The sequence below is a fragment of the Carcharhinus amblyrhynchos genome, chromosome 28 (assembly GCF_965287045.1).
Source record: "Carcharhinus amblyrhynchos chromosome 28, sCarAmb.v2.hapA, whole genome shotgun sequence".
Lineage (NCBI taxonomy): Eukaryota > Metazoa > Chordata > Chondrichthyes > Carcharhiniformes > Carcharhinidae > Carcharhinus > Carcharhinus amblyrhynchos.
The window spans coordinates 6601173-6626978 of NC_137351.1; the positions used below are offsets into that span (position 1 = coordinate 6601173).

At 45.1% G+C, this 25806-nt stretch overlaps 1 protein-coding gene across 4 annotated transcripts in view; it reads left to right on the plus strand.

The window, feature by feature from the left end:
* Positions 1-25806, plus strand: part of LOC145359683 (EGF-like repeat and discoidin I-like domain-containing protein 3) — a 101893-nt gene that overhangs the window by 45533 nt on the left and 30554 nt on the right. For 2 of the 4 annotated variants that reach the window (XM_080214427.1, XM_080214428.1), the window contains exons 2-4: positions 3280-3405; positions 7296-7376; positions 10978-11103. In XM_080214427.1, the coding sequence (XP_080070553.1) occupies positions 3280-3405; positions 7296-7376; positions 10978-11103 (333 nt within the window). The remainder of the gene's footprint in view (positions 1-3279; positions 3406-7295; positions 7377-10977; positions 11104-25806) is intronic. The other 2 variants (XM_080214429.1, XM_080214430.1) reach the window with 1 other exon arrangement.

The following is a 25806-nucleotide window of genomic DNA, read 5'->3' on the forward strand; positions in this document are numbered from 1 at the left end:
TCTCATCCTCCTCTGCTCCAAAGAGAAAAGCTCCAGTTCCCTCAACCTTTCCTCATACCCTCCAAACTAGGCAGCTTCCTGGTAAATCTCCTCTGCATTCTCTCCAATGCTTCCACATCCTTCTTATAGTGAGGTGACCAGAACTGCACACAATATTCCAAATGTCGTCTCACCAAGGCCTGCAGCATAACTTCACGACTCTGAAACTCAAATCCCCTGTTAATAAACGCTAATACACTATAAGCCTTCTTCACAGCTTTATCCACTTGAGTGGCGACCTTCAGAGATCTGTGGATATGAACCTCCCCATTCCTCAGAACCCTGCATTGACCCTGTAATCTGCATTCAAGTTTGTCCTATCAAAATGAATCACCTCGCACTAATCAGGGTTATCTCCGTCTGCCGCTTTTCTGCCTAGCTCTGCATCCTATCAATGTCTCCTTGCAACCTACAAGAGCCGTCCACTACTCCACTAATCTTGGTGTCATCAGCAAATTTACTAACCCACCCTTCAGCCTCCTCTTGCAAGTCATTGATAAAAATCACAAATAGCAGAGGACCCAGCACTGACCCCTGTGGTGCACTGTTGGTAACTGGCCACCAGTTTGAAAATTTTCCCTCCACTACCACCCTCTGTCTTCTATGAGATAGCCAGTTACTTATCCAATCAACCAAATTTAGGAACATTATAAGTAGGCTTCCATCATCGGGGATCAGATCTCAGAGAGAGAGGGGAAATCGGGTGGGCGGGCTTATTTTTAACAAAAACAGAAAATGCTAGAAAAGTTCAAGCATATGTTTAACCTTTTATTTGGAGGTTGGCTAATTCCTTTCAAATCATGCTTTTTTAAATCCCCCCTCCCTTCAACAATTGTATACATCAAGAAAGAATGGTGTTCTTGGTGTCCAGCAATGATCAGAAACCCGGTTGTTTAAGCTAATGCCATGATTTCGATCCCATTATCATTATACAATCACAGACCACTATAGCACAAAGGAAGGCCATTTAGCCCATTGTGCCTTTTGAAAGAGCTAGATAATTAGCCCTTGCACCCTCCTTCTTTGCACTCACCATAGTTGGGCAGCCATGTGGAGGTCTTCTGTCATTATTTCTAGTGGGAAATCTCAGAAATGGTCGTGAGCAGTGAGGAATTGATGGAATGTCTTTCCTTTCCTTCTTCATCCTCTGTGTGCTGGAGTTACGCATTGGTGTATCTCCAGAAGAAAAGCTCTCCTGGTACATATCACGTACCATTTTTCATCAGTCAGATGGCACGCTCCACATGCCATCTCCCAGACAGCAAATTCCAGCTGGTTATAGGGCAAAACAATCTTAAAGACAACATAAAAAACTCAGTCCCTCAATGCTTCAGTGATACTTGCTGATATTTTCCATCTGAAAAGCTGCCTAATCAATTAACAATTAAACCTGAGTGACTCAAGCCTCTTAACAACAATTGTCCTTGTGGCTTTAAAAGGGCAAAGCCATAAAATAATGCATTTGTGTACTGCGTAGTGTAACATTCCTATGAGTATAAGTAATATGCCATCTACATCAGCTTTTCACTCAGCCTTAGGGGAAGTGTAAAGGTATTGTCACTGCACTGGTAATCCAGAGACCTGGGGACAAGAGTCTGAATTGCCCCATGGCATATGGTGACATTTGAACCCAGTAAAATCCGAAATTAAAATCATAGAACCATTGAATCTGTGCAGAAGAGGCCATTCAGCCCATTGAATCTGCACTGACTCTCTAACGGAGTATCTGTTACTCTGTAACAGAGTATAGAACAAGGCCTATCCTTGTTCTATCCATGTAATGCCACTCCTTTCTAATGGCTAATTTATCTAGCCTAAAGGGCAATTTAACATAGACAATCCACCTTACCTGCACATCTTTGGACATATTGATGACCATTAATCGATTGTTGTTAAAACCCATCTGGTTCACTAATGTGAACATTAGTCCTTTAGGGGTACAAGATACAAAGGCTTGAGGCCACGTACCAACCGATTCAAGAACAGCTTCTTCCCTGCTGCTGTCAGACTTTTGAATGGACCTACCTCGCATTAAGTTAATTTTTCTCTACACCTTAGCTATGACTGTAACACTATATTCTGCACTCCCTCATTTCCTTCTCTATGAATGGTATGCTTTGTCTGTATAGTGTGCAAGAAACAATACTTTTCACTGTATGTTAATACATGTGACAATAATAAATCAAATCAAAACAAATCTGCTGCCCTTACCCAGTCTGGCAGACATGTGATTCCAGACCCACAGCAATGTGGTTGACTCTGAAATAGCCTAGCAGCCACTCAGTTCGAGGACAGTTAGAATCATAGAATCCCTACAGTGCAGATGAAGGTCATTTGTCCCATCGAGTCTGCACGAACTACAATCCCACCCAGGTCTGCCCCCATCACACCACGTACCTAACCTCTCAGTCCCCCTGACTCTAGGGGCAATTTAGCATGGCCTGTCCACCTAACCTGCACAACTGTGGGAGGAAACTGGAGCACCCAGAGGAAACCCACACAGACACAGGGAGAACGTGCAAACTCCACACAGACAGTTGGGGATGGGCAACAAATGCTGGTCCAGCCCAGCCAGCAACTCTGACATCCAATGAATAAAAATGAGTATAGTCTTAAAGATTCCTTTATCTCCTATCTTTGAAAGATAATTGAAAGAAGGTTATTCAACCAAATATCTTTTGCCCTTTCTGACAGTCTCCCACCATAACCCTGGTGGGAATGCAGTGAAAGGGCAGCAAACTAGATCATGACCCTCGTGTCCTAGGTGTTGATGATGGCTGGTGATTCAGTTTACGGTGGCTGAAGCCTCCACTCACCCCAAAGGACGGTTGGGGCTGGGACAGGGACTTGAAGACCTGGGTGTTCCCACATCCTTGGTGACCAGTAGGTTCAGAGGAAGGAGGCATATGTGGCCCATATGAAAAGTCAGTTGTGCGACCCACCATGAGCAAGCCAGAACTGAGGCCTGAATACTTTAAGAGAAAGGCAGCAAATTTGTTCAGTTATTACAGCGGACACTGCAAGAAGTAATATTTATTTTTTAGCTGACACCTCTCCCCTCGGGTTGCTGGCATCTTCACTGTGTTGGGTATCAATGCAACCTGGCGATGATGGGCAAATAAAAGGACTACCCCACCCAAAATCTTTAGCAGGCTGAATAGCTCAGATCCTCGGTGTTCACAATCCTGGTGTAACTGCCCATGCATTTCGGAGCCATTAATGCTTCTTGCTGCTCCACAGGTCATCCTTGCCTGCCTGATCCTTGCCAGAATGGAGGAACCTGTCTGGCTGGAGTCTCTTCGGATCCCTATTACTGCATCTGCATGGACGGATTCACCGGAAAAAACTGCACAGAGGTAGAGCAAGGTAAGAACCCCAGGGGATGATCTTGGCTGGCATGACTGATGCTGAGGCTTGAGCTGGTTATTCTCCCACCTTGTGTATCTGTCTCATGGCTGCCACCTAGTCTTTTTTGATTTATTAGCTCAAGACTTTCACACTTCTGTGACTTCACACAGAAGTAAAGGGCGACATGGTAGCACAGTGGTTAGCACTGCTGTTTCACAGCTCCAGAGACTTGTGTTCGATTCCTGGCTCGGGTCACTGTCTGTGTGGAGTTTGCACATTCTCCTCCTGTCTGTGTGGGCTTCCTTCAGGTGCTCCGGTTTCCTCCCACAATCCAAAGGTGTGCAGGTTAGGTTGATTGGCTGTGTTAAAATTGCCCTTAGTGCCCTGAGATGTGTAGGTTAGAGGAATTAGTGGGTAAATATGTAGGGATATGGAGGTAGGGCCTGGGTGGGATTGTAGTTGGTGCAGACTCGATGGGCCGAATGGCCTCTTTTTGTACTGTATAGTTCCTATGATTTTAAAGCAAGTAAGATTGGATTGAAATTAAAGAAATAATTGAAGACAAATAAAATGTCAAATGCACTAACCTAAGATCACTGCTCACTGTCCACAATGTGGCTCCATGCCTAATAGCTTCTGCTCGAGTGGAATTTATTGCAGAAGAATTCAACTGCTATCAGTAGGTCATTGATTACTGAGGCTACGCAGCTGTTTATTGGGGATCTCTGACAGTAAAACCATCTGTTGATCCTTTCAAATTTGGGTCCAATAAACTGCTGATGTGCTGCAATTAAGACAGGAGAGAAAAAGAGATTTTCATTTAATAGTGTCTCTCACAACCACTTGATGTCCCTAAGCACTTTACACTCAATGAAATGCTCCGTGAAGTGTCAGCACCGTAGAGGAACTTGCAATGCTGTTGGACAGTCACAGATTACTAAGAATATCATTCCAAGGCGCTGGCCGTCCCTGTCACAATTGTACACAATGTCAGGTTATATCTAAGCCTGCTAGCAATGTATTTTTAGCCGTGGTGTGAATGAACAAAAAAGATGGTTAAAACAAAATACTTGCATCTTTCTAGCACCTTTTTACAACTTCAGGAGATGCTAAAGTGCTTTACAGTTAATGAAACACTTTAAAAGTGTAGTCACTGTTAAAATTGTCACACCGCATTTGCGCATAGCAAGATCTCACATGATAATGACCAGATCATCTGTTGATTAGATTTTGGCTGTGAGATAAGCATTAGTCAAAATCTGGGGAGAACTTCCTGGCTCACCCTTCAAAATAGTGCCAACAGATTCCATCGAATCCCGACAGTGCAGAAGGAGGCCATTTGGTCCATCGACAACACCGACAACAATCCCGCCTAGGCCCTATCCCCGTAACCCCATGCTTTTGCCCCACTAATTCCTCTAACCTACACATCCTGAGATACTAAGGTGCAATTTAGCATGGCCAATGCACCTAACCCGCACATCTTTGGACTGTGGGAGGAAACCAGATCACCCGAAGGAAACCCACACAGACAAAGGGAGAACGTGCAAACCCCACTCAGACAGTGACCCATGCCGCGTATTGAACCCAGATCCCTGGGGCTGTGGGGCAACAGTGGTAACCACTGTGCCACCCAGAGAGGATTGAGAACCAGTTCTAGTGAGAGGAGTTTCTTAAAATCGGAATAATTTTACTGTCTCGCTTTTGAGTCAGGGCCACGCTGAGCCCAAATTCTCAACTTGCAGCAATTCATTCTTTTGTCTTCTTTGCAAGTCTGCCTTCACTCTAGATTGACAATCCTAAGGTGTGCTGAAATAAGGGTGGCCTGTTTAACCGCAGAAAAGAAAGTTTTTAGGAGGAACTTCTTCACCTACAATGTGGCAGAAGTCGTAAAAACGTTAGACTCATGCAAGAATTAGCTTGATCTTTTTGGTTTGATATTTTGGCACAGTGGTTAGCACTGCTGCCTTACAGCGCTAGAGATCTGGGTTCGATACCCACCTTGGATCACTGTCTATGCAGAGGCTGCACATTCTCGCCATGCCTGCATGGGTTTCCTCCGGATGTTCCAGTTTCCTTCCACAGTCCGAAAGACCTGCTGGTTAAGTGCATTGGCTGTGCTAAATTCTCCCTCAATGTACTCGAACAGGGGCCAGATTGTGGCGACTAGGGGATTTTCACAGTAACTTCCTTGCAGTGTTAATGTAAGGCTACTTATGAATAATAAATAAACTTATTCTGGGGGGAGGGGTGAGTTAAAATTGGCCCAAGAAACCTCTTATTTATATCTTTCTATGGCCTGGGGTAAGAACTTTGCAGTGTTCAGTCACAAATATATACATAATTCAACTCCGATGGATTAGCTTTACATCAAAAGGATCTATTTTGCTTATGTAACTAAGTCCTCCCCTCACTTCACAGTTCTATTCATGAAGTTGTTAATTCAGTGCCTGGACTAACAGAACTCGGGGCTATAATTTATTCAAACAATCTGGAACTAAACAATGTGGCTAAGTGACCTCCTGCTGTGTTGTAAAATACGATGATCTTTGCAAGAAAGATTTAACACTTCTATAGTGTTTGAACTGTGCCTGGGATATTCCAAATTGCTCCGCAACGGAAAAATTGAAGATACTTAAAATGTTACTCGGGTCACTCAGCAAATGTCACAAGTAGTGAATGGCCAGTTAATCTGTGTTGTGATATGAGGTGAGGGAGGAATGTTGGTCAGGACACCAGGAGAACACTTCACTCTTCCATCGTGCTCTGGAAGCATTGTAGCTTTGTGGACATCTGCACAGGGGAACAGAACTACATAAGGTATAGGAGCAGAATTAGGCCATTTGGCCCATCCTGTCTGCCCCACCATTCAATCATGGCTGATATGATTCTCATTCCCTTTCTCCTGCCTTCTTCCCGTAATCCTTGATCCCCTGATTGATCAAGATCCTATCTATCTCTGTGTCTTAAAGACATTGAATGACCGGGCCTCCACAGCCCTCTGTGGCATTGAGTTCCACAGATTCACCACTCTCTGGCTGAAGGAATTCCTCCTCATCTCAGTTTTAAAGCAACACCCCTTCACTCTGACATTGTGCTCTTGAGTTCTAGTCTCTCCTGCTAGTGGAAACATCCTCTTCACGTCCACTCTGTCTGGGCTTCTCAGTGTTCTGTAAGTTTCATTTGGGTCCCCCCTCAACCTTCTAAACTCCATCGACTGTAAACCCAGACTCCTCACCCGCTCCTCATATGACAAACCCTTCATTTCTGGTGTCACTCTTGTGAGCCTGCTCTGGACACCTCCAAGGCCAGCACATCCTTCCTTGGGTATGGGGCCCAAAACTGTTCACAGTACTCCAAATAGGCTCTTACCAGAGCCTTATACAGCCTCAGCAGTACATCCCTGCTCTTCTATTCTGGCTTTCTAGAAAGTATTGGAGCATTGACCAAGATGAATCATATAACCCCTACAGTGCAGAAGAGGCCTTTTGGCCCATCGAATCTGCACCAACCCTTTGAAACAGCACCCTACCTTGGCCCAATCCCTTGCCCTATGCCCGTGACCCTTGTGCATTGATCATGACCAATCCATCTAACCTTCACATTTTTGGATCTACCTTTCATTGAGTTAGCACTTTTCTTTTAAGTTAAACAGTTCCCACATTTTGAGCCTCCATTTCTATCTGTGAGCAAGCCTTAAGGAGCCTGAAGTACTGGAGTGGGGACTCTTATCTTGTGGGAGTTCCTTTGGGCACTGCCATTTTGTTATTTATCTTCAAGTTAGCTCTACCCAGGAAGTTCCTTGACATCACTTCCTGTGGTACACAAATTATGCAACCATGTTTCTTCTCCCTCCCTCTCAGCATACCATTTTATTTTAATAAAATTTATTGATGCAATCAAAACAGGAAGTGGTGCAGAGAAACATACCTGGTACACGCTGGAAGACATAAGGTATAACGATGTCACTAGACACAGCAGACCCTCAGGTAAGCTGCCTGTGATTTCTGACAACAGAAACAATGCTGTTGGACAGAAATGCAAAGCTTGACCATGCTTCAGGTCACAGATCTTCACTAGTCTTGTGCGGGGTTCAAAGCCATTCTCAAACTCTCGCAGAAGGTGCCAAACCCCCTTTTTCTTTTCTCTAAATTAAGTGTTTGGCAATTGTAGTCGCTGCTTTGTGCGTGCGTGCACACTGACCGCTTGGGCTGCTGCACTGACTTTCCATTCTTCGGCCTGTTTGAATGCTAGCTGCCAGTGTGGCGATGATGGGAATTGCTAGGCACATTCCTCAAACTGGCAGGCTGACTCTGATACCTGCTTCCTCGCTCTCCGACACTCTAAAATATGCATCCCAGTGAGACCTTTCAACTACGGAGCTGACTAGTTGAAAGTGAGCTTTGTGCTTCGTGTGCCTGCAGTGCGTGAGTGCGGAGCCGTCCAGGGTGAGGCAGAAAGCTGCGCGTACACCAATAGCTGCCTATGAAACCCGAGGGCCCTTCCTCCAGCTTAGAACCTGCATCATTCCATTTGACAATCATCTGCCGACACCGGCAGATCCTTGTAATCCCATTGCTGCTGTCTTTAAGTTACTGCTTTTGTTGAGAGATCAGAACTGCACTTGAAATATGTCACGATTGTTTGGTAATTAGCCCAAAAGGAAATGTCCTTGCCCGGCAGTTCCCCCCAAATTCTGACTCTTTTGTCCCTCCCCTGCTGAAGGGCGGCACAGTGGTTAGCACTGCTCCCTCACAGTGCCAGGGACCTGGGTCCGATTTCCCAGTTTGGGTTACTGTCTGTGCAGAGTCTGCACCTTCTCCCCGTGTCTGTGTGGGTTTCCTCCGGTTGCTCTGGTTTCCTCCCACAGAACAAAGGTATGCACGTAAGGTGGATTGGCCCAAGGTGTGTAGGTTAGGGGAATTAACAGGATAACTATGTGGGGTTACGAGCATAGGGCAGGGGGAGGTGGGGGGAGGTGTGGGCCTGCATCAGATGCTCTGCTAGAGAGTCCATGAAGACTTGATGGGCTGAATGATCTCCTGAGCTGTCGGGATTCTATTAAAAAAACCTCCACAGAATCTAATCTAAGTGAACATTTCTCAGATGTGATCCTATCAATTGGCCACCTGTCCACATGAGTCAAAGCGACTTGTGTTTTTATTTATTGTCCCTACACATTTCTCAGTTGGAATCACAGAATGGGAGAAGGATAATAAGGGCTTCTCTCCCCCTTCTGACCTGCCCCGATACTAAATGAGTGAAATTCCCATGGGTTCCTCACTGTGAGGCCTCAGACCATTTTAACTCATTGGCCTCCTGCCCAAAACCAGCAGGCAAGTGGCAACAGGAAGGACCCTGAATTTGGGGTGAATGACGGCCACATTCTGCCTCTGGCGTCTGTCTCCCTCTGTTCTCGCGAGTGGTAAGGCCTGGGCTTCCTCTGCCCACAATTCATCCTCCAGATCAAAAAAAGTTAGATTTCTTACCTCAAGACATTGTGCAAATCATGCATTTTTGGCTTAAAAGTAAGGAAACAGATGCGACATTTCTATATTTATCAAACCCTGATTTGCTTTCATTGGGAGATCGCTGTGTCTGGATGTTAAAATTGCTGGGGATGCACTGACACAGTGGAAACCGATTGGCTGCCCTCTTAACCCTTTGTCTGCACAGTTCCTGCTGGGCAGGTAGTATTAAAACCATCACCATTTCCCATCACCAAGCCAGCTCCAGTTTGTTGCCTTATCTCAGGTGGATCTAGCAACCTTCCCCAGTTTGTAGGGGTCGAGATCTCACTGGATGCTGTGTTGAATCAAAGTACTGAAGGAGTAAGTATGTTGGCTGGGAAATTTCTCAGAGGGGTTCATTCTTTGACAGTGCTCCTGTACAACGCCAACTTGTTGCTTTACTAACAAGCAATCAGATTCAGGAAAAATTGCAAATATTTAAAGTAAACTAATCACAAACAAAGTTAACAAGGCGGTGGCAAAGTGGTTAGCCCCGCTGCTTCACTGCAGATCTGTGCGGAGGCTGCACATTCTTCCTGTGTCTGCGTGGGTTTCCTCCAGATGCTCCAGTTTCCTCCCACAGTCCAAAAGGTGTACTGGTTAGATGCATTGGCCATGCTAAGTTCTGCCTCGGTTTACCTGAACAGGTATTGGAGTGTGGCGACTAGCAGATTTTCACAGTCTTAATGTAAGCTTGCTTGTGACTAATAAATAAACTTAACTGCAATAATAAAACCACTGTATTGCAGCACGCTAGCACAGTGGTTAGCACTGCTGCCTCAAAGCTCCAGGGACTCGGGTTTGTTTCCTGGCTGGGGTGATTGTGTGGAGTCAGCTCATTCTCCCTGTGTCTGCATGGGTTTCCTTCGGGTACTCTGGTTTCCTTCCACACTCCGAAAGATGTGTTGGTTAGGTGCATTGGTCATGTTAAATTCTCCCTCATTTTGCCCGAACAGGGGCTAGGGTGTGGTGACTGGGAGCTGTTCACAGTAACTTCATTGCAGTGTTAATGTAAGCCTACTTGTGACACTAATAAATAAACATCGCTGAAACAACACAGAGCAGATTAAACCTTTTGAGCACCAAAAGTCTTTTTGAACTTGCACAGTTATTAATTGTTAAAAATGGGTTTTCTTTTTCATATTTATGCAATAATGTCGCAGTTCTGAAGAAATTGCAGCAGCTCTGAAAAATGTACCAGCTGTTATTTAGAAATTTGGCAGAAATGCCAACCTTTGTATTCTATATACTCCCCTCTAAATGCCCCTTCTTGCCACCTCACCAGAATAAACAATAAGGACAACAACAGCATGCATTTATATAGTGCCTTTTGCCGAGTTAAGCATCCCCCCCATCCCCACTCCCACCATGCTTCACATCACTAGCAAGCAAAATCTGAGATGTTGGAACATGTGATGGTCAAAGAGTAGATTTTAAAAAGCACCTCATAGGGGAAGAAATGAGAAGTGGAGAGGTTTAAGGAGAAATTTCCAGAGCTGATGTTATAATCTAAAGATGAGATCTGATCGATGCGGTTGAATTGAGGGGCTTTGATGGGGCAAGTCGGGAAAACTCTTTCTGCTGTTTTGGTGAATCAGTAACTAGAAGGCAGAGGAGGAACAAGGGGAGAGGATTTCAAAGAGGGTTGTTGGGCCGTGTCTGACTAATGTTGGCAATGGAAATGGAATCTATAATAGCTTCAAAAAGGGAAGAGGATCAATATTTTAAGATGCAAAATTTAAAAGGAATGGGAGAAAGGGGCGGGAGAGTGGGACAATGATTATTTGTAACTTCCAGAGGTGGGATTGAAGATTTTGATCCCAGCCTTTTCCTAAATTCGTTGTCCAAGTTTCCGAGTGTTAAGGTTCAGGCTGGGTAGCTTTCATTGTGTGGAAGACAGCCGACAATTACTCCACTGATAAAGATGTCAACTAGTTAATGGCTTGAATCCTATAACAAAATTCTTGTGGCCTAGATTCTAAACTCTTGGATGTAGCAGCCAACTGACTGGATGGTTAACTCTAGGCTGCCAATTTATGTGAACCTTTCTTCACACGATTATTTCTTTGTCCCATTGCAGGTCCTTGTCACCCCAACCCCTGTCAAAATGGTGGCCTGTGCGAATTGGTATCACGTCGAGGAGATGTCTTCAGTGAATATACCTGCAAATGCCCAGCTGGATTCCAGGGCATTCATTGTCAAACAAGTAAGTGAAAATGATTTTATTTGGGAGTGATTGCCTGTGAAGAATCTGTGGATATCACTGCTGTTAAACTGTGGGTGTTGGTGAATGGGCAATATGGTGACACAGTAGTTAGCAGTGCTGCCTCACAGCGCCAAGGTCCCAGGTTCAATTCTGACCTTGGGTCACTATCTGTGTGGAGTTTGCACATTCTTGCCATATCTGTGTAGTCTGGTTTCCTCCCACAGTCCAAAGATGTGCAGGTTAGGTTGATTGGCCATGCTGAATTGACCCGATGTTTGGGGCATTAGCAGGGTAAATACATGGGTTGTGGAAATAGGGCCTGGGTGGGATTGTGGTCAGTACAGACTTGATGGGCCGAATTGCCTCCTTTTATACTATAGGATTATATGATTCTATAAATCAAGTGTGTTGGCGCCTGAGGTTCACACTGTGGCGGAATAACAGACCCTGAATTGAATAGTACCTCCCTCAATTCCTCATTAAATTCGCAAATATATTAATTGAAATTCAACTAAGTGATCTTGGATTTCAGATGTTGGTTGTAAAATACTGAGCTCTGTTGGTCTTGATTTTCTTTGAACCCATCTGTTAAATTAGTATTCTACAAAATTTTACTTTTGAAGAAGTCTACTCTTAACTTCAGTTGTGAGGATGGATTGGAGAGGTTGGGACTGTTCTCACAGAATCATCATAGAATTACTACAGTGCAGAAGGAGGCCATTCGGCCCACCAAGTCTTCATTGGCTCTCTAACAGAGCATCCCATTCTTGCCCTATCCTGGAATCCCCACATATTTACCCTGCTAATCCCCTTAACTGACACATCTTTGGACTCTAAGGGGCAATTTAGCATGATGTGGAGATGCCGGCGTTGAACTGGGGTAAACACAGTAAGAAGTCTCACAGCAACAGGTTAAAATCCAACAGGTTTATTTGGTAGCAAATGCCAGGTGGCATTTGCTACCAAATAAACCTGTTGGACTCAATTTAGCATGGCTAAACCTGCACCTGCACCTGCAACTAACCTGCACCTTGTTGGACCTTGGATGGAAACCGGAGCACCCGGGGGAAACTCATACAGACACTGGGAGAACGTGCAAACTCCATGCAGACAATTCCTTGGAGAGAATAAGACTAAGAGGAGATTTTATAGATAGGCTCAAAATCATGAAAGGGCTGGAGAGAGTAGATAATAAGAAACATAGAAACGAAAAGCAGGAATAGGCCATTTGCCCTTCGACCAATCTCCGCCATTCATCTTGATCATTGAATTCAATATTCTGATCACCTCTTCCTCCCATATCCTTCGATCCTTTTCGCCCCAAGAGCAACATCTAATTTCTTCTTGAAATCGGACAATATTTCGGCCCCAATTACATTCTTGTGGTAGTGAATTCCACACATTCACCACCCTCTGGGTGAAGAAATTTCTCCTCACCTCAGTTCTAAAAGGTTTACCCCTTATCCCCAAACTGTGAGCCCTAGATCTGGACTCAGCCACCATTGTGAACATTCTTTCTGAATCTACCCTGTCTAACCCTATGAGAATTTTATAAGTTTCTAATGAGATTCCCTTTTACCCTTTTAAACTCCAGTGAATATAATCCTAACCGACTTAGCCTCTCCTCATGTGGAAGGCTGCCATCCCAGAAATCAGTCCGGTAAACCTTCGCTGTACTCCCTCTATAGCAAGGACAGCTCCCACATGTGAAAGAATCGAGAACAAAAGGGCACAAATTTAAAGTGATATGTAAAAGAAGCAAATGTGTCACATAGTGAATGGTTGGGGGCTGGAATGCACTGGTTGGAAGTGTGGTGGAGTCAAGTTTGGTTGAGGTGACCAAGAGAGCATTTGATGATTATTGGAATAGAACCCCCTACAAGTGTATAGGGAAAAGGCACTTAAGGTATTCTGCTCATTTGGAGATATGATGGGCTGAATGGCATCTTTCTGCACTGTAGCAATTCTGCGATCCTGTGAATTGTTATGTGTTTGCTATGTAAGAGATTGAGGTGCTGAATTGATCGTATAGGACTGAAAGTATATCTCAGACTCATGTTCATGTCTAGTGATTGTTCATGATCCTTGAAAGTTTTCCTTATAATCCCTGTTATTATTGAATCATGAGAATCCTTACAATGCAGAAAGAGGCTATTCAGCCATCGAGCCTGCACCGACAACAATCTCACCCCAGCCTCTATGCCTGTAGCCCACATATTAACCCTGCTAATCCCCTGACACCTGAGGGGCAATTTAGCACAGCCAATCTAACCTGCTCATCTTTGGACTGTGGAAGGAAACCGGAACACCTGGAGGAAACCTACGCAGACACAGGGAGAACATGCAGACTCCATATAGACTGTGACCCGAGGCCAGAATCGAACCCAGGTCCCTAGCACTGTGAGATAGCAGTGCTAATCGCTCTGCCAACGTGCCATTATTCTTAATAATATTTCTATAATGTGGGCTCAGAGAGAATCATGGACCACTTATTTGGTTTTAAGGGAAAGAAATTGTGCATCCTACGCTTTAAATTTTGATTTTGAGAACCATGCATTATCTTTGTAAATCTAAAAAACTGTTCTTGATGCTAAAGCCTGTTAGACTCGAACCCGGGACTAGGTTAGAGTGTCTCCTGACAGCCCCCATGATAGCCTGCAAGAAATCTACCAGTAAGAAGCTGTTATCTGTTGGCAGTTGGATCTCATCCCAGAATAGTTTCAGAAGAACCAGACAGCTGACTCATTTCAAAAGAACTTAAAGGGAGATTGTTCTCAAGCTGCTATTTCTGAAATTTCCAGTCATGTTACAAGTTTCTCATGGTCAGACCAGTGCTGACAACTTCCGTGTGCACGCTGGCAGTACCTGGTTTTATCGCTCCACTATCGCCATTAAAATTATAGGGTGGAATTTACCAGCCCTCTTTGCTGGTGGAATCTTCTGGTCCAACCCATGGTGTCCCTGCGTGGCAGGTTCACCAAGGCAGGATGCAGGAACCACGCAAAAACGTTCTTGACATTGGCGAGACTGGAAGTTGTATCACCAGCCGGAAAACACGCCGGGGGGGTCAGAAAATCACACCCATAATTTAGCTATTTGTTCAGGGGGTGTAGGTGTTGCTGGCTGGGCCAGTGTTTATTGCCCTTCCCTGAGGGCCTTTAAGAGTCAACCACATTGCTGTGGATCACATACAGGCCAGACACAGGTAAGGACAGCAACTTTCCTTCCCTAAAGGGACCAGATAGGTTTTTGTAACAGTCAACAATGGCTTTGTGGTCATCATTAGATTTTTAATTCCAGATTTTTATTGAATTCAAATTTCACCAGCTGCTGTGTTGGCATTCGAACCCAGGTCCCTAGAGCATTATCCTGAGTCTCTGAATTACTAGTCCAACGACAATACCAGTCGGCCATTGCCTCCCCCACAGAAGGTCCAACCTATTTGTCCAGGATTTAGGAGGTGCTGTCAAAGAAGCCTTGGCGAGTTGCTGCCATAAATTCTGTAGACAGTATACCCAGTGGCGGTGGCATGTGGGTGGTGGAAGGAATGAATATTTATGGCAGTCAGAAGTGCTATATAATTGTAAGTTGTCTTAATTTATGTATAGTCGTAAAGCGTATAGAAACTTGTAATGTCTGGTTCAGTCGCTCGGACTGTATTGAATTACAGCACTCCCTGCGTACTGAATTGGAGAGTTGGCCGAAATTTGTACTCAAGGGTTGAATTTTACTGGCCCAAAGTGACAGGACAGGAGTGTGGGGGCTGGGGTGGTGGGTGATGTTATGGGGTGGAAAGGGGAGGGCTAAAGTAGTGGGGACCTGCATTTGGATATCTCCCTTTCACTGTCCTGTCACTAGAGAAGTTCTCCAATTATCAGCCCTACTGCCAGCAAATGCAGGTTTTGGATTCCCCTCTCCAGCCTGCCATTGGCATTCCGAAGCCCCCAGTAAAACTTATCCAAGTCTCTGAAGTGTGACTTGAATATCGAGCCCTCTCGATTCAAAGAGGAGAGTGCATCCAACTGAACTGCAACCACAGACATTGTCCAGTTGGGGGTTTTGTGTGAGAGTTGCTCTGTAGCCTCCAGAATTTCCGCTTCACTACATAAATCTTACTGCCGGTGAAATCAAATTCATACTTAATGCACACTTCCCCCCACTAAGGAGCAGGCAGAGGATACTTTGATTTGGCTACTGCAGCAAAGGCTCTTTGCCAACTCAACCACAAGAATTTGGATTAATTGAGTCAATTCACTCTAGTTGGTGGACAGTTGGAAACACGTGAGGGGAAAAGAGCTGATCTTTGACCTCTTCACATCAGGAAGTGATTTGATTTGATTTATTATGGTCATGTGTTGGAATACAGTGAAAAGTATTGTTTCTTGCTCTTTATAAAGACCAAACATATCGCTCATAGAGTACATAGGAAAGGAAAGGATAGGGTGCAGAATATAGTGTTGCAGCCACAGGTAGGGTGTAGAGAAAGATCAGCTTCATAGATGATTGGTCCATTCAAAAGTCTGATGACAGCAGGGAAGAAGCCGTTTTGTGTCTGTTGGTACATATTTTTCCACTTTCATATCCCTTACAGCATTGTAGTGTACACAGGAACTGGGTCATGTGGTGAACGCAGGAAAAATAACTTGTGTAACCTCAGGGATGTAGCTTGAAATCCAGCCTGATTTTTGGGATAAAAGACTTTTCTGTCAATTGTAAATGTCTGATTTAAAATGGGTTTCGGACCCTTTCAATCCAGGTGCTATTGGGTGTCGGACCATAACACAAAGCCACTTTTCAATTGTTGCTTAATTGACAATCTCGCTGAGGCTACAGAATTGTCAATGTGTAAGAGATGAGAAAATGTAGTCTTTACACAGCAGGGGGCACTCTGGAATTTGGGGTTGGGGTGAATTGTCAGGGAAATGTAGAGAGAGTTTCAGAGTGTGTCTTCCTTCCTGCCATAACAAACCTAGCAGCGCTAGGTGTCTGACCTGTGCTGTCCCAGGTCTAAGGGTGTTTGATGGATATAGTTTTGCAGGAGCATGACTTCATGTTAAAACTGTGCTGAAGATGATAAGAGATAGGAGCAGGAGTAGACCATTTGGCTCATCAAACCTGCCTTGGCAAGGTTGATCTGAATTTGGCCTTAATTCCACTCTCCTGCCTATCCTCATAGTAATCAAAAAGGTGTGCTCTGGATTCAGACAATTGAAAGATGGAATTGGTCAACAAAATTAGCGCAAAATGGGCTGATAACAAATTGGCAAGCTGTTTCACGCCAACAGGAATTGTGTAAACTGGGCAAGTGAGTAATGTCGCCTTAGGGAAGACCATGCATGGAATTCTCCATTGAGGAGACTAAGTTAAGGTGAGAGGAAAAGATACAAAAAGGTCCAGAGGGGCAATTTTTTCACAAAGAGGGTGGTGAGTGCCTGGAACAAGCTGCCAGAGATAGTAGTAGAGGTGGGTACAATTTTTGACTTTTAAAAAGCATTTGGACAGTTACATGAGTAAGATGGGTATGAGGGGATATGGGCCAAATATGGGCAGTTGGGCCTAGCTTAGTGGTTAAAAAAAGGGCGGGATGGACAAGTTGGGACGAAGGGCCTGTTTCCATGCTGTAGACCTCTGACTCTAAGTGTGATGTCAGGAGGTCTGGTGTAGCCTGCCTCGCTGGCTAGAATGGTGGGATCCCGCGCCAGATTCCGCGCTTCGAATCTTATGAATTGTGTGCCATATTAATTATGTATTGGACGAGTTCCTCTCCGTGTCACCTGCTGGGCCAGCCGTCAGTTGATTCATTCGTCCCCTGTACAGCTGGTGGGTTTGAAGGTCCCGGCACCATATTTAAACAGCAGTCCAGCACACTCCTATCACTCTCCCCAGCCCACATGTCCTCAGGAGACCCTCCAACATGTCAGGAAGCCAGAAGCAAAGGGCAAGAAGCCTCAAGAAGAAAGCAGGACCTGGTTTCACTGCCCAAGGCCCTTGAGGACCTTATTCGAGCAGGCTGGGCCAGCAGGCATATGCTCAACCCCAGGGAAAGCTCAAAGAAGGACAGCAACCTCATCTCTGGCTTAGGAGCCTGTTGCCTAGGCCAGCACAGTTGGCACCTGCCCACAGAGTGTCACACAGTGCAGGAAGAGGATGAATGATTTTATCTGCTCCACCAGGGTAAGCCCTCTCTTAACTCCCCCCAACTATCAAACTGTCAGCATGACATCATGTTCCCAAATAGCTACTTTCTTCGTGGATCTTACACGTTCAGTCATGGGAGATACATACCAACACTTACTCTCTCATCAAGACTTTCACAACATCACCATTCCACCTGTCTTGTGGCTGATGCTCCATTCTCTGTCCTTTCTGGATAGGCACAGTAAGTAGTCTCACAACACCAGGTTAAAACCCAACAGGTTTATTTAGTAGCATGAGCTTTCGGAGTGCTGCTCCTTCTTCAGATGAGCGCCTCCAGTCCAACGCCGGCAACTCCACATCATGGCCTTCTGGATAAGGTGGTAGCGGAACACCAGGCAGAGCTTCCGGAGTCTCTGAGCCAGTTGGAACACATGATGGAGGAACCTGTCCGTGTCCTGACATATCCTGGCTCCAACATGCGCATGCCTGAGGTCACCATGGGAACCACCATGAAGACCTTGGTCCAGCAGGCGATGCCAGATTTGCACTTGGCCATATACGTTCTGGTGGGCACCATCAAGATGTAGGCCACATGGAGACAAGGCATCTTGATCTCCCTCCAGGTGCCAGATCTTTGTCATCAGTCAGGCCAAGATCCTGGGAGGATGAATATCAGCTGGCTACTCCAATGGTGTGCAACCATTAAAAGTCTTGCTAAGGGCTGTACTTATGCTTGTATGTACACAACTCCAGCATTGCAGCTGCTGAGGGGATAGGGCCTGGGTGGGATTGAGGTTGGTGCAGACTTGATGGGCCAAATGGCCTCCTTCTGCACCGTAGGATTCTATGTTTCTATGAAGCTGGATCTTCCGGGCTCAGGCCACCAGAGGACATCCACCAAGTTCATCATAGGCATCAGGACGTGGGAGTCAACAGGCTGCTTCTGTCCCTGCTGTGGATGTTGGGACTGCGCCATGACTTAGTGGTATGGTTAGGAAAGTTAAAGTTTTAGTATCACCTTAGGGTGACAGATGCTCTATCACTGTAATTAAATCGCATTTCCTGAAAACCATTCCATGATAAATGTTATAGTCAGATGAAAGTGTTTTGGTTTGGAATTTTGCAATCCTGTTATTCTGAAGTTCAGCCTTCTTCACACTCAGAGTGTACCCTTTTAAAATTAACCTTTAAGTGATGTCAACTTCAATGTCATTTGTTACTGGACCCTTGTATTTTGTCAGGGAGATGCGTAACCTTTACTCGGAGTGTATGATGTGTGAGTTTGCAATCCTTAGTCCTCAAGAGATAGTAATAAGAACATAAGAACATAAGAAATAGGAGCAGGAGTAGGCCATCTAGCCCTTCGAGCCTGCCCCACCATTCAATAAGATCATGGCTGATCTGAAGTGGCTCAGTTCCACTTTCCCGCTTTCTCCCCATAACCCTTAATTCCCTTGCCTACCAAAAACCTATCTACCCACGTCTTAAATATATTTAGCAAGGTAGCCTCCACCACTTCAATGGGCAGAGAATTCCAGAGATTCACCACCCTTTGAGTGAAGAAGTTCCTCCTCAACTCTGTTCTAAACTGCCCCCCCCCTTATCTTGAGGCTGTGCTCTCTAGTCCTACTGTCCTTTCTGAGTGGGAAGAACCTCTCCACCTCTACCCTATCCATCCCTTTCATCATCTTATACGTCTCAATAAGATCCCCCCTCATTCTTCTAAACTCCAATGAGTACAAGCCCAGTCTATTCAGCCTCTCTTCATAGCTCAACCCCCTCAACTCCAGTATCAGCCTAGTGAACCTCCTCTGTGCTCCCTCCAAGGCCAAAATATCCTTGCGCAAGTGCGGCGACCAAAACTGCACACAGTACTCCAGCTGCGGCCTCACCAGTGCCCTGTACAGTTACAGCAAGACCTCCCCACTTTTATATTCAATCCCCCTCGCTATGAAGGCCAGCATCCCATTCGCCTTCCTGACCACCTGCTGTACCTGTAGGCTGGGTTTTTGCGACTCATGCACAAGGACCCCCAGGTCCCTCTGCACCGTCGCCTGCTGCAGCTTTTCGCCCTGTAAGTAGTAGTCCTTCCTACTATTATTCCTGCCAAAGTGGATAACCTCACACTTGCCAACACTGTATTCCATCTGCCAGGTCCTCGCCCACTCACTCAGCCTATCTCAAAACATAGTGCCACAGTCTCAGGATAAGAGAGCAATCATTAGGGACTGGATGAGGAGAAATTAGTTCACTTGAGAGTTGTGAATCTTTGAAATTTTCTGCCCCAGAAGCTTGTGCTTGCTCCATCATTGACTGCATTTAAAGCTGGGATAAACAGGATGTGGGGAATAGGCAATAAAGCGGAGCTGAAGTCCAAGATCTAGGCCATGATCACAATGAACAGTAGATCAGACGCAATTGGCCAAATGATCTACTCCAGCTCCTTGCATTCAGGTGTCCGTACAACAAATGGCTGATGATGGCTCATCAGATATGGGACCCTGTGCATCTGGGCTTCCTAACTGCCAGAGTCTCAAACCATGACTTGCAACTTAGAATGAGAGTTCTCTGTGTTGGTCCACATTCCCGTTACAATACTGTTTGTGTCCTTAAATGGCATAGGAAACATCTAGCCTTGACTCACATCGCTGTTCTTCCTTGTGGGACTTAAGTTGATAAGAATGAGCATTTTAGCAGGACACCAAAGATCACAGCTGAGGTCTAATCCCAATGAGCTGTGACTTCTAAGGCCCAAGTATAAATACAAATCCTGTCCTCTTAGCGATGTTTCTGCTACTCCTGCAGAAGTCAGGAAATAAAAACATAAGATCATCAGATCTAAGAGCAAGAGTAGGCCATCTGGCTCCTTGAGCTTGCTCCATCATTCAATAACATCATGGCTGATTTTTTTGTGGACTCAGTTCCACTTACCTGCCTGCTCACCATAACCCTTAATTCCTTTACTGTTCAAAAATTTATCTATCCTTGCCTTAAAAACATTTAATGAGACAGCCTCAACTGGGCAGGAAATTCCACAGATTCACAACCCTTTGTGTGAAGAAGTTCTTCCTCAACTCAGTCTTAAATCTGCTTCCCCTTATTTTGAGGCTATGCCCCCTAATTCTAGTTTTACCCACCAGTGGAAAAAACTTCCCTACTTCTATCTTATCTATTCCCTTCATAATCTTATATGTTTCTATCAGATCTCCCCTCATTCTTCTGAATTCCAATGAGTATAGCCCCAGTCTACTCAGTCTCTCCTCATAAGCCCACTCTCTCAACTCCGGGATCAACCTAGTGAATCTCCTCTGCACCCCCTCCAGTGCCAGTATATCCTTTCTCAAGTAAGGAGACCAAAACTGTACACAGTACTCCAGGTGTGGCCTCATCAGCACCTTATACAGCTGCAACATAAGCCTGCTGTTTTTAAACTCTATCCCTCTAGCAATAAAGGAAAAATTTCCATTTGTCTTCTTAATTACCTGCTGCACCTGCAAACCAACTCCTTGAGATTCCTGCACAAGGACACCCAGGTCCCTCTGCGCTGCAGCATGCTGCAATTTTTTACCATTTAAATAATAGTCCATTTTGCTGTTATTCCTACCTAAATGGATGACCTCACATTTACCAGCATTGTACTCCATCTGCCAGACCCTGGCCCACTCACTTAGACTATCTATATCCCTTTACAGACTTTCAGCATCCTCGGCACACTTTGTTCTGCCACCTATCTCAGTGTCATCTACAAATTTTGATACACTACACTTGATTCCCCAACTCCAAATCATCTATGTAAATCGTAAACAATTGGAGTCCCAACACTGATCCCTGAGGCACATAACTAGTCACTGATCACCAACCAGAAAAACACCCATTTATTCCACTCTTTGCTTTCTGGCTTGGAGGGCAAGAGTTGACCACTGTCAAGTGTTGAAGACTGGCACATTCCTAGTTCCAGGATTAAGTGCTGAGGGAAGCACTAAACCTTTGGGCAGCTGTCGCTAAGACTTAATTGGGAAAGAGCAGGAGCTCTTCATCACTCACTTAATGAAAGAGCAGCACTCTGAAAGTTTGTGATTCCAAAGAAACCTGTTGAAAGGTAATTGAGAGTGTGAATGGGTGGAGGGAACAGTGCATTCGAGATGAATGGCAATTTTAATAAAAGGTACGTTTTGTTTCACAGTTATTTTGGAATTAAGAACCCAACAGGTTTACTTGAAGTGAAAGTCAGTCCTGCTATGTTCTATTACCAATACATACTGACTCAGCTTGCTGTGACCCAGCAGAGTCAGAACCATCAGGTTAAATACACTTAAGCCCTGTGTGCCTAGACCTGTCCTGACACAGCCATTCCTGGTATGGTCAGTTTAGTAACACTAGACATGGTAAATTGGTCAAAGTGTAACCAATCCCAAGATCCCTGATATGACTGGTGTCCGGTCAAAAATAGACTTACATTTTATACTCTATCATTTAATAGTTGGACAGGTCCCAGCTGGTGAAAAATGAGAGATTGTTTGAAATGGATTTGGGGGTGGCACAGTGGTTAGCACTGTTGCCTCACAGTGCTGGGGACCCGGGTTCGATTCTGGCCTTGGGAGTTTTGTGTGATGTTTGTATATTTTTCCGTGTCGGCATGGGTTTCCTCCGGGTGATCCGGTTTCCTCCCACAGTCCAAAGGTGTGCAGGTGAAGCGGATTGGCCAGGGTAAATTGCCCTTTAGTGTCCAAATATGTGTAGGTTAGATGGATTAGCTGTGGTAAATGAGCAGGATTACGGGGAGAAGGGTGGAGGTGAGGGCCTGGGTAAGATGCTCTTTCGAAGAATTGGCGCAGACTGGATGGGCCAAATGGCCTCCTTCTGCACAGTAGGGATTCTATGGATGTGTAAATGTGCCCTTCCGTGGTAGATGACCAGGAGAAATGTTTCAAGTATTTCATAAAAATATAGTAAAATTGTAAATAATAAAACTTAAAGCCGGAAATTCCCGCCTGACTGTCAATGGTGTTTCACATTCTCCGCAACCTGCCCGCCAGAATTCCAGTGGCGGGCACAATGGGAGAATTCCGGCCATAATGTTGGACTTGCACATCAACATCCGAATAAAGGCAGTTTACCATCTGGGGTGGGGATTGGAACTGGAACTATTTCAGATGAAAGGCGTAAAGGCCCAAGGCCTAAAGCCACCTTTGATTGTTTCAGGTGCTGATTGACCTCCGCCATTCTCTGTTGTTTTGATTGTTCCTTTTTCAGGTCTGTTTGTTGTCTTTGGGCTATGAAATCTGTTCCCTTTTTCCCCTCCGTGCCTTTCTGTGAACTGCCCAAGGGCTTGTTTCTGCTGAAGAGAGGAGAGGTGTTTACCAAACACAGGATTCTGGATTTAAGAAGATTAACATGTTCTCAATATACAGAGGCTTTGAAAAGGATTTCCCAGCAACTTGGCAAGACATTAGAACACCTGGTCAGTGGAGAGGAGATTAAAATCTTAGCAAGGTTCTGTCTGTGAAGATTCAGCATTTGCATTCTGCTTCCTCCCATCTCATTGTTACTCCCACTCAGACATTTTTCTGACATCTCTACTCAACACATACACACCCCATTCATTTTAAATCCAATATCACTTCACTTAATTTGTGGATAACAGTTGTTTCTGCAAAATTATCAAGTTTCACAGAATCCCTACAGTGCAGGAAGAGGCCACTCAGTTCATCGAGTCTGCCCTGACCACAATCCCATCCAGGCTCCATTTTCACATATGCTAATCCCCCTGACACCAGGGTTAATTTAGCATGGCCAATCAACCTAACCTGCACATCTTTGGACTGTGAGAGGAAACAGGAGCACCTGCAGAAAACTCACGCAGGGGAGGTGATGGCTGAGTAGTATTATCGCTAGACTATTAACCCAGAAACTCAGCTAATGTTCTGGGGACCGGGTTCAAATCCCGCCACAACAGATGGTGGAATTTGAATTCAATTACAAATGTCTGGAATTAAGAATGATGTGGGTATGCCGGCGTTGGACTGGCGTAAACACAGTAAAAAGTCTGACAACACCAGGTTTTAGTCCAACCTAGGTTGGACTAAAATCTGGAATTAAGAAGCTACTGATGACCGTGAAACCATTGTCGATTGTCGGAAAAACCTCTTTGGTTCACTAATGCCCTTTAGGGAAGGAGCCACAGTAATGTGGTTAATGCCCAGCTGTCCTCCAAGGGCAACTAGGAATGGGCAATAAATGCTGGCCAGCCAGTAATGTCCACGTCCCACACACTAATGAATGAATAGACACGGGGAAAATGTACAAACTCCACACAGTGACCCGAGGCCGGAATTGAACCCGGGTCACTGGCGCTGTGAGGCAGCAGTGCGAACCACTATGCCACTGTACCACCCATGTGAATCAAGTATCAGCAAAGTCATTCGTTTCCGTGTTCCACAGAATTCCAAAGAGTGCCCGAATTCCACGAGGGGACTCTGATCTATTTTACACTTTTTTCCTAAAGTTCAGTGACCCCTAGGTGTAGTGCTGAGGAAAACCCTCTCACTGAGCAAAGATCTGAGAGGCAGAGACATTCCTTTACTCCAAGGGTGATGAATCTTAGGAATTCCTTATCCCTGAGGGCTGTGGAGGCTTCATTGTTGGATCAATTTAAGGGTGAGAAAGACAGTTTTAATGTTCCTCAGGAAGTTACGGGCTGTATGGAACAAGTGAGCCAGTAGAGGTGAGAGAAGATCAGCCATGATTATGTTGAATGTTGGGGCAGTGTTGTCTGCTCCTGCTCCAATTTATCATGTCCTTATGGCCAGAATTTTGCACTTGTCATGCACGCATGAATAGTGTCCCCTTAGTGTTCAAAGATGTCTGGGTTAGGTGTATTAGCCGTGGTAAAAGCACGGGATAGGGCAGAGGGGAGAGCCTGGGTGGGTTTTCTTCAAGTCATAGAGGTTTACAGCATGGAAATAGGCCCTTTGCACCCGGATACGATATGCACTTCCACCCACAGTTCCAGCTGGCTGTCAATTAATTGGCCGCAGCGTGAAATATATGCTGAGAAAGGCTGACTGTAAAGAGGGAGGTGTCAGAAAGAGGGCAGGTGCCACATTAGTGAGGGTACAGGTGGGCATTTCCAACGAGCTCCCTGAAGGCTGGCAGCTGCTGTGGAGCTGCCTCAGGGAGACGCAGTATTGTTTCAAAGAAATTTGCACAAAAAAGTGCCACAATACCTCTCTAACGCAAATTCAAGCTACAAACAGCGTAACGCATCACACCCTCGGACATCTTCTTTTAGTTTATTTCATCCCAGACATTTTATCCCACTCTGTATCGAGTATGAAATGCAAATGTGATGGCTGCCTGGCTGATTGGCTCATCTGCCAATGTGCATGGGCCATGTAAACACGACATTCTGCACCTTCTTTCCTTCTCTATGAGCAGTATGCTTTCCTTTTATAGCATACAAGGAACAATACCTTTCACTGTGTATCAATACATATGGCAATAATCAAATCAAAAAAATCTTAATAATTACCTCCTTGATGGCTTTAATTGTGGGTGGAAGCCTTCCGACTTCTATGCACGCATGTCGATGGGCATATGACACCGGGTCACATGCCTGCTCATTCCACATAAAATTCTGGCCTGTGTTTTTAACTGGGGCATCAGCAGAACCTAACTTACTAAAACCTGCGTCTCACAGCTTACTGCCAGAAGAAGGTGGAACTTGCCAGCACAAGTGTAATGAGGTAAGCAGCATAGATGCATTTAAGTGGAAGTTAGATTAGTGCTTGAGGAAGAAAGGAATGGACGGTTATACTGACAGGATAAGATGAAGCAGGGTGGGGGAAGCTCCATAGGACTGGCAATAGGTTAGTCGGGCTGAATGGTCTTCATTTGCACTATAAATTCTACGTATTACTGGGAAGCTACGACTAAAATAAATAAATTTTGATTTGATTCATTATTGTCACTTGTATTGGTATACAGTGAAAAATATTATTTCTTGCACACTATACAGACAAAGCATACTGCACCTGCGCAAGGATATTTTGGCCCTGGAGGGAGTGCAGAGGAGGTTTACTAGGCTGATACCGGAGTTGAGGGGATTGAGCTATGAGGAGAGGCTGAATAAACTAGGCTTGTACTCGTTAGAGTTTAGAAGAATGAGGGGAGATCTCATTGAGACGTATAAGATGATGAATGGGATGGATAGGATAGAGGTGGAGAGACTCTTCCCGCTCAAAAAAGACAGTAGGACTAGGGGGCACAGCCTCAAGATAAAGGGGAGGCGGTTTAGAACGGAGTTGAGGAGGAACTTCTTCACTCAAAGGGTGGTGAATCTCTGGAATTCTCTGCCCGTTGAAGTGGTGGAGGCTGCCTCGCTAAATATTTTTAAGAAGCGGGTTGATGGGTTCTTGATAAGAGAGGGGATTAAGGGTTATGGGGAGAGGGCGGGAAAGTGGAACTGAGCCACAACAGATCAGCCATGATCTTATTGAATGGCGGGGCAGGCTCGAAGGGCTAGATGGCCTACTCCTGCTCCTATTTCTTATGTTCTTATGTTCT